Here is a 9,147-nt window from a genome sequence, read left to right as displayed (position 1 = left end):
GCTCTGGGGTCTCCTCCGCCGGGGCGGCCCTGGGCCCTTGTGGGATCCCTGGTGTCACAGTGAAGGGCTCTGCCTGGGAAAGGTTCCTGCCGTGCGGGTCCCTCCGGTGCTCTGTCGTTTGGGCTCCCTGTGTCGCCACGGAGACTCCTCTCTCGCCATAGGCGTTTCTGTGTCCCCCGGGGTCTCTGCCTGAAGGACCCTGTCCCATTACAGAGCTTCCTTGCACTGCGGGGTTCCCGTGGCACTTCTGCAGCTTCTCCATTGGAGGCCCCTGCGATGTGGGGGACCCTTGCCGTCGTGGGGTGTCTGTGACCGTCATGTGGGTGTTTGTGTTATGCAGGCTTCTGTCACTGGGGCTTCCTGTGTTCTGGGGGAATTGCGTGCCATGACAAACCCCTCTCGTTATGGGGGTCTCGGGGTCACCGCTGGGGTCCTAGCCTCAGGGCTGGCTGAGGTGGAAACAGCCCGGCTGGTGCATCACTGGCCACAGCACGATGACCCCGAGCTCTTGGCAGTGACCCCTGGGTGGGTGACAGAGCCAGGATGGGGGTCGGTTGAAGGGGCTGGGGAGCGTGGTCAGCTGGGGGTGGGGCAGCAGCAGGAGTGTGGCCCCTGCCCCTGCCTGCACCCCCCCCCGAGTATGTCCATCTGTGTGTCTCTCTGTCCCCCACGTGCCCACCCTGTGCCGAGCCCATCTGTTCCTTTCTCTCATCTGTGTGGATCCTAAAATCTTCCCAGGGAAAAAGCCAGGAGAAAGTGGGAAGGGAAGGAGGGAAAGGGCAGGGGGTGAGTGGGCAGAACCTGCTCCTGAAGTGGGGTGGGTGCCCAGCTCTGCTCCCCACTGATGGCCTGTCTGGCTTCTTCCTCCAGTGCTCAGCATTGGGGAGGGCGGTTTCTGGGAGGGAACCGTGAAAGGCCGCACGGGCTGGTTCCCGGCTGACTGCGTGGAGGAGGTGCAGATGAGGCAGCATGACCCACGGCCTGGTGAGTGACCCCACAGCCCCCTGGGCAGCTCCCAAGGGGACCACCCCTTCCATTTTCCCTTTGGTTTCTCTTGGTGCTAAATCCACATGGATATTCACAGAGAAAAGACTAGAGGTAAACTCAAACAAACACTCAAAGTAGACGCAAACTTGTGTACATGACACAGACACGTGTGCACACACTCTGCATATATTTGGGAACATGCGTGTATGTAACCTGACACTTCACGTGCAGTGGAGACACATGGGACATGCGTGACGGGGCCTCTGTCTGTGTGATCCCACACTGACTCCCAGTGACTCGCACCCCATCAGCACAGTCCTTCAGAAACACCAGGTGTGTGGAACGCATGATTCCTGCGTAGCTGGCAGACATGTAAGGAGGTCAGTGTGAGAAAAGAGGCGTTTTTCCAAGGTGGACAGATTGTCCAAGTGGGCAGAGCAGGGAGGCCCGGAGCAGCCAAGAGGAAATGAGGCCAGTTGGGCCTGGAGGTGCCCTGGTGAGTGCCCTGGGGCAGGGATGGTCTGAGGGCAGCAGGTGAGGGTGGGCTGCTCCTCAGCCTGCAGGGAGGATGTAAAGGTGAAGGCTGCAGCTCCTGGGGTTGGTGAGTGGCCGCTGTCCAGCCCTGCTGACCATCTGGTCCTTTGGCGGCCCCCGGGCTGGAGCTGGGTGCATATCTTGGGGGTGCCTTTGTGAGGAATCCTCAGGGGTCCCAGGAGGCCTCCAGATCCATGCATGTGCTTCTGTCCTGGAGAGCTGGTGGGCCAAGCAAACCTCTCCTGAGTGGCGGTCGCTGGGGGCCATCGGTGGCGTCTCTGGATCAAGAGTGCATGCACCCTCCCTCTGCATGCGAAGGGCTCAGGCCTGGGGTTACCGTGTCCCCATCTTTGGGATGCGAGTTTCCCAGCGACTCCACCCCTGTATGGCCTGGACCCCTGCCCTGTGCTGAGCCCAGGAGAGCCCCAGGGAGGCAGGAGCTTGGCCACTGACCCTTTCCTGAGCAGGTGCCCTTTCCTCCTTCCTTGGCCTTGTCCTGCCTTGCTCTGATGGCTCTCCTGGTGGCTTAGAGTGTGGAAGGGACTTGGCCCCCTGTTCTCAGCCCATGGAGGGTGGATAGGACAGGGTCCAGATGGGAAATGGGTTCAGAGATTTGGTCCCTGGTTCAGACAGTATGAGAGAGGGGAGGGGAAGGAGAGGTGGGGGGGTCCACACCTGTGGCGGAGCGGGTCTTGAGCTCCCCCACGTGGTGATGAGGAAGGTTCTGGTTTGAGGACTGTGGAGTGAGGGGCATTTGGACCTAAGTCTGAAGCTGACGGAGAGGGAGGGAGGTTTAGGCTGGAGTCAGAATTGGAGAGCAGCAAATGTTTTTTAGGTGTTTGTCATGTGCTGGGCCCTGTGCTGGGAGCTGGGATCACGGAGGCTCAGCTGGAAGCCTTGTGGGAGCAGTGGCTGTGATGGGGGCCGTGTGAGCGTGGGAGCTCCCTGGGTTGACCTGAAGGAGTCAGAGAGGGCCTCAAAGCAGAGGCACTGTCTGAGCTGAGTCCTCTAGGTGGTCAGTGGATGGGGCTGAGGGGACAGCCGTGTGTGCAGGGCCGGTGTGTGTTCTACAGCTGTATGTGTCAGCAAGGTCTGCTCTGAGTGCCTGGCACAGTTTTAGCACTTCTACATGTAGAAGTCGTTGACTCATCCCAGCAGTTCCGAGAGGTGGGGCCACTTGTTGTTATTCCATTTCTAGGGGGCCATACAGCCCTGAGGGTCAAAGTCTTGTTTGCAACATAGGCAGCAAGTTCTACGTGAGTGGAACGCCTGCATGGCTGAAGGGCAAGGCTGGCATGGGGACTACGAGGGTGGTCAGGTGGCCACGGAGTCAAGGGACAGCGTGGCATCATGGCGGAGGGAACCCAGCAGCAGCATCTGATTGTGCAGGTTGTGTAGGATCAAAGCCCGGGATGGGCAGAGCAGAGCTGTGGAGAGGAGTGGGCCAATGTGGGCTCACAGAGCAGCCAATGTGGGGTTCGGGTCTGGGCTCCAGGCAGCAGCCATGGTGTGTGTGACCCAGGGAGTGAGTGTCAGAGGTCCCGGGGTAGACGGGAGTATTTCATGAGTGGGCAGCAGAAGAGGAACCTGCGGAGGCTGCCTGTGAAGGGCAGGGAGTGGGAGCAGTGACAGTCCCCTCTGACCTCGGCTGCAGGCCCGGCTGACCACGCTGTGCAGAGCCTCTGCTCTGGGATCCCGGGGCCGAGTTCTGCCGGAGGCCAGAGTGCAGCCCAGGAACAGGAACCTGCTTCCAGCAGGCCCAGATTCACTCCCCCCACCCCCCCAAAAAAATCCCTTTCTGGGCCTGGAGTGGGGACAGAAAAGGACTTAAAGGTCAGGGAGGGGACACAGTCCCTGTGCCTGCTGTGGGATCGGGAGACGAGTCCTGGTCACTTACCGAGCAGAGAGCAGTCTCCCACAGCACCTCCTGGCAGGCAGAGGGTGGAGCTGTGAGGGAGGGAATGGAGAGACGAGGCCAGGTGTGTTCTGGAGGCCCAGCATGAGCAGGGCCCTGTGCCTTCCCTCCCCTCCCTCCTTCCCGTTCTTTGCAGTAAGGTCAGCACTTGGGTGGGTAGTGGGGGATGGCTGTGTTGGGCATTTTCTCTGCAGCTGGCTGTTATGTGTCTTATTAACAAAGCTGGAAAAATGAATTTGTGTTACGTAATACACACAATTTGTTTGGTTGACAACATCTGAAAACAGGAGGCTGGTCAAGTGCAAGTTTGGGGGGTTTTTTAGCAGGCAGCACCATGACACTTATGTGGCTCTGTCGACATAGAGAAGGGTATAATGGAGGAAAGGAGGGGTCTGATGCCCCACCTGAGTGGTGATGAGGCTTGGCCTGAGCTGGCCTTAGGTTTGGCAGGATGAGGGGTGCAGGTGCGGTTGGGGAATGCCAGGATAAGATAATAGGTCATTAGAACCAAGGGTCTCCTCCAAGTTGGAATTTTTGTATTCTATATGGGCAGGCTTAGAGGGGACTGTTGACTTACTGAGAGTCACACAAGTTAGTAGCTGGGACCTGGAATCCAGCCCAATACTTTTTTGATATCCGTGTCTTCTGATAGGAATAGGTGCCCTTTCCTCTTTCCATCCGGCCACTGCTCCACCTATGTTTACAGCCGTCTGTACCCACCCATCCCACCATCATCTTCTTATCCGTCGACTCACCAGCCAACCCAATCCACCACCCCTCCCTTCCTCCATCCATCCATTCATCCATCCACCTCTCCACCTACCTGTCTACCCACCCAGTCCATCCATCCATCTACCCATGTATCTGTCTGCTCTTTGACCTATCCACCCATTGCCCTCTCCTTCCTGCCCTCCATCCACTGGTCCAGTGCCTTTCGATCCACCCTTCTGTCCATCTGTCTCATATGCACCTGTCCACCCATTACTCTCCTAGTCAGCATGCAGAATGCCTGCGACACACCAGATGCTGTGCTGGGCACTAGGATCACAGAGATAAAGAACATGTGGTCCTTACCCTCAAGGAGCTCACAATTAGTGGGGGAAACAGGTCATCGAAAGCTGCAGGTTCTCTTTCTGATCTCATTTCCTGCCACTCTCTCTAGCTCCCTGTGCTCCAGCTGCACAGGCTCTGAACTCCCTCAAATGCTGCAGGCTGATGCCTGCCGTGGGCTTCCCCCGACCACCCCCGCTCCTGGGAAGCCCTTTGCCCACATAGGCACAGGCTGCTCCCCATCCTTGGCCTCTACTCAGCCCTCCCGTGGGGGTGAGGCCTTTGTGTGCCTTCCTCTGCCCTCCCTGATCTGCTCACTGGTCTCCTGAGCACTTGCCAGCATTCACATGCTATGTCTTTATCCTCTGTTTATCCTGTCTCCCTGAACAGATTATAAACCCCACGAGTGCAGAGACTTTGTTCTCTTCTCTGCTGTATTTGCAGAGCTGGTACACAGTAGGAGCTCAATATATACTTGCTGAAGGAAAACATGGATTTTGAGAAACGCTACCAAGAGAGGAAGCGAGGAAGGTGCTGAGGGAGGAAAGCGAGGCAGTGGTGCTGGCCCTGGAGAGTGGTGCTGCGGGGTTGGGAGGGCTGGCGGGTGGGGCTTACAGGCAGCTGGAGGAGCCGGTGGGAGCAGAGAGGTCATGGCTGGAGGTGTGGCTGGAACCTTCTGGTCAGTGAGGGTGGAGTGGTGGTGAGACAGCTGGCTAGCTTGGTGCTGGCCATGTGGGACTTTGAGATCAAGAGGACAGTTGCGGACCAAGCTCTGTGGGATGCATTGAGGTCAGGGCAGGGGACCCAGCCCCCACACCTGGATCCCCTGCCCCACTCAGAGACAGTCTGAAGCAAGGGACCCCATGAGGTTGAGCATCAAGGAGCTGTTGTGAAGAAGCTGGTGAAGACAGAATGCTGGAAGGATGCTGCTTCCATGCCGGCGCATGTAGGCATATAGCACGGCATTTGTACACGAGTGTGGGTCACGCAGCTACAGATGTACACACATGTATGAACACACCTCACACACGTGCCCGTGATGGCAGGTCACGCGGACACATGAGCACAGCACTTGCACACAGTGAGCTCATACAGAGACACGTGCGTGAGCACAGCATCCACACGTGACCGCGGGTCACACACACGTATGTGCACACCCCCTCTTTGCTCGCAGCCTTGGGGCTCGCCGATGCTCTGTGGACGGCTCTGGCCTTGTCTGGACGCCTGTGTTCAGCAGCTGCTTAGGAAAGAGATGAGCTGCTGCCCCCTCTTGAACCCTGACCCACAGAGGTCAGAATTCCCTGTATCATCCCCTCAGCCTTCTTACCTCTGGACCCAGGACTCCAGGATTTGGGGCCCCTACTTCCGTCTGGACACAACCGGGCCAAGGGGGTGTGTGTGGGCAGAGACTGGTGACTGGCGTAGGTGAGGGCAGTGGGGGCAGGCCAGCTAGAGGCCACAGCGGTCCATCAGCTCTTGATACTCCCCTCAGAGACGCGAGAGGACCGGACGAAGCGGCTTTTCCGCCACTACACGGTGGGCTCGTACGACAGCCTCACGTCACACAGGTACACGCAGGGACACTGGCTGGCGGGAGCATGCCTATGGGATGTGGGCAGGACCTGCAGTATAGAGGGAGGCCAGGAGCTGGTCCAGGAGGCCAGGTGGGAAGAGCTCAGAGGAGGCTGAGGGAAGGGACCCGGCCGACCTCTCTTCTGCTCCCTGACCCGTCAGTCCCGGGCTGACTGCAGGGTGGACTGTGGCTGGCTGGCCAACCTCGAGGCAGGACTTACCTCACTCCTCCCTGCTTTCCTTCTTCAGCGATTATGTCATTGATGACAAAGTGGCTGTCCTGCAGAAACGGGACCATGAGGGCTTTGGTTTTGTGCTCCGGGGAGCCAAAGGTAATGGGGAGTGGGGGCCGGGGTGTCAGGCAGGTGGGGGCTGCGCACTGCTCGGGGATGTCTTCAGCTTCTTGCTTCTGCCCCCCGCTCTGCTCTACCGCGCACTCCCTCCCTGCCTTGCCCCTGCGCCTCCCCACTTTTGGCCCCGGCTTTCCTTGCTCCTCTGCTGCGGTCGGCCCGTGGTTTGCGGTGTCCCGGCCCGTGGTTTGCGGTGTCCCGGCCCAGGCGGCAATTCCTTCCCTTCGTTGTTTTCCATTGTCTTTGCGCTAGAGTCTGACTGAGTGGGGGCCTGGGGGCCTTTCTGGGTGGGCGAAGGGGGTTTCGCAGAGGGTCATGTCTAGGATCCCTGGACCGGCTAGTCCCTGCGCTGTGGCTCCCCGTGGCCCTCCCCCGGCCCCGCGTCACTGCCCCCTGCAGTCATCTCTTTCCTGTGCCGAGCCACCCGGAGGTTGCTGTGTGGCAGCCGCCCCCACCTGAACCTCACTGGTGAAGCGCCTTCCTAATTGCCCCCCGCAGCAGAGACCCCCATCGAGGAGTTCACGCCCACGCCAGCCTTCCCAGCACTGCAGTACCTTGAGTCAGTGGACGTGGAGGGCGTGGCCTGGAGGGCCGGGCTTCGCACGGGAGACTTCCTCATCGAGGTGAGGCCGTCCTGGCCGGCCCTGCCCCGTGGGGTGCTGACCCCTGAGCCCTGTGGCGGACGTGCCTGGGGGCGTCCCCACCCAGCTGCCTGTCTGTCCCAGGTGAACGGGGTGAACGTGGTGAAGGTCGGACACAAGCAGGTGGTGGCTCTGATTCGCCAGGGTGGCAACCGCCTCGTCATGAAGGTTGTGTCTGTGACAAGGAAGCCAGAAGAAGATGGGGCTCGGCGCAGAGGTGAGGGGTCACGCGTCAGGCCTCCGTGCCCAGACTTTCCCCTGACCTTAGCCCTTTGACTTCAGGCCCGCATTCCTCTTCCCGTCCCTGACCCCCAACTGCTGACATCAGATTCCCGAACCTTGATGAACCACCCACATGCGTGGGCTGGGGCCCCTCCCAATCCCTGGTGTTGGACTGCCAGTCCTGTCCCCTGGCCTGAGGCCTTTGACCCCTGACCCCTGACCTCAGGCTGCGCCTCCTCAGATCCCTGCCCCCTCCTTCCCGGCGTTCCCCCAGCCCCTGGCGTGGCAGAGCCCTCCTTCCCTACACCGCCAGCAGCTGCCTGGAGGCCGGGGTTGCCATAGCAACTGTGAGGTTGACGCTGCCGCGCTGCTTATTGTCGGAGGGAAGGGGGAGGCGGCACCTGAGGGAAGAGGAAAAGCGTCTTCTCCCCGCGACGACGCGGCACAGCCTGGGCCCAGGAGGCTTTGCCGGCCAGGCCCAGCCCAGGCCCGTGGCTTGGCTGACCACACCCTGGCCCCACAAGGGGCAGTGGCCACCCGGGCCTGGGGGGAGCCCTGGAGCAGCAGGAGCCCCGCCCGCAAGGAGACCCCTCCCAGCCCCCACCTCATGGCTCTGGTGCCCCCTCGCTTAGCCCTCGGAGCCTGCAGGGTGGGTGTTCAGGCCAGAGCCAGCTGGCACCGTGACCCCCACCAGCACCCTTGATTGTCTCCTGAGGCCCTGGCTCTGGGGGTTCCCAGGGCCCCTGAGGCCCTGATCGCCCGGGCCCCCCCACACTCCCTGAGCTCCTTGCGCCATGAAGAAGTTTGCGTCCAGCCGTAGCCTGAACAAGATCCTGGCACAGTGCGACTCATCCTCGCGGGAGTACGAGGAGATCCAGGCAGTGGAGCGCAAGTGGCACCTGCACCTGGCCACGCCGCGCCGCCTGCTGCTGGACAGGAGGTCCAAGGCCTCCCTCTTCTTTGCAGCCCCACCGCCCCCCAAGAGGGCCCCCAGCACCACACTGACCCTGCGCTCCAAGTCCATGACAGCTGAGCTTGAGGAACTCGGTGAGTGGCGGGGGTGGCCGTGGAGGTGGATGCAGGTGGACAGTCCATGATGGGCAGACAGGGCCGGGAGGCACAAGTAGTATGGGAGGCCAGGGAGTCAAGCCAGAGGGGAGGAAGGACAGGTGGATGTAGGAGCAGGTCAGAGGTGAATGGGTGGGTGCTGGCGTGATGGGGACATTTGGCGCTTGTAGGGTGAGGAGGGGGATGGCATGTGGAAGGGGTGAGATGTGAGGGGCTGGGGATGGACAGTGGGGTGTCCAGGACAGATGACGGGGAGCAGGGCCCGGCCCACCAGTACGTTTGCACGTGTGTGCATGTTTGTGTGTGTGTACTGCCTCTGGTTTTCCACATCTCCACTTTGACTTTACTCCTGCATTTCATCCAAGTGAAGAAAGAGCAGTAGTCAGGTGACCGGGGTCCGCTCTGGCTCTGCCAGGCACTGGCTGTGTCAGCTTTGTGTTTATTTTACCCTCTTGGTGCCTGTGCCCTCATTGGCCAGGTGGTCCTGCAGACCCCACAGGCCACAGGCACACTGTTGGACGATGGGGCAGGACCTCGAGTGTGGCAGGAGGGGAGCAGGAGTGTGCTGGGCTTCGATGGGGCACGTTTTGGGCACAAGCTGTGGTTGACCATCAGCAGCTTCTTCATGGGCAGGTCTTATATGTGTGTCCATTAACAACCTTGTCATGGGCACGTCCAGATATATTTGATCATGTCCTGACATGTGACCGTCAGTAGCCTCTTCACGGGCATGTCCCAGTACGTGTGACCGTTGTCCTCACTGTGGGTATGTGCTGTACGTGTGGCCATCAACAGCCTCGTCATGGGC

The 9,147-nt window shown here is 60.1% G+C and overlaps 1 protein-coding gene across 1 annotated transcript in view; it reads left to right on the top strand.

Annotated features, from left to right (window-relative positions):
• The window catches only part of SHANK3 (SH3 and multiple ankyrin repeat domains 3), a 66,231-nt gene that overhangs the window by 38,040 nt on the left and 19,044 nt on the right, over positions 1–9,147 (top strand). The window contains exons 12-17 of the mRNA XM_011942258.1: positions 871–984; positions 5,979–6,054; positions 6,308–6,390; positions 6,907–7,031; positions 7,134–7,266; positions 8,238–8,318. Coding sequence (XP_011797648.1) covers positions 871–984; positions 5,979–6,054; positions 6,308–6,390; positions 6,907–7,031; positions 7,134–7,266; positions 8,238–8,318 — 612 coding nt within the window. The remainder of the gene's footprint in view (positions 1–870; positions 985–5,978; positions 6,055–6,307; positions 6,391–6,906; positions 7,032–7,133; positions 7,267–8,237; positions 8,319–9,147) is intronic.

The sequence above is a fragment of the Colobus angolensis genome, unplaced genomic scaffold (assembly GCF_000951035.1).
Source record: "Colobus angolensis palliatus isolate OR3802 unplaced genomic scaffold, Cang.pa_1.0 Scaffold208, whole genome shotgun sequence".
Taxonomy (NCBI): domain Eukaryota; kingdom Metazoa; phylum Chordata; class Mammalia; order Primates; family Cercopithecidae; genus Colobus; species Colobus angolensis.
Note: the sequence above shows the minus strand (reverse complement) of the source record. Positions and strands in the feature narration are given on the sequence as shown.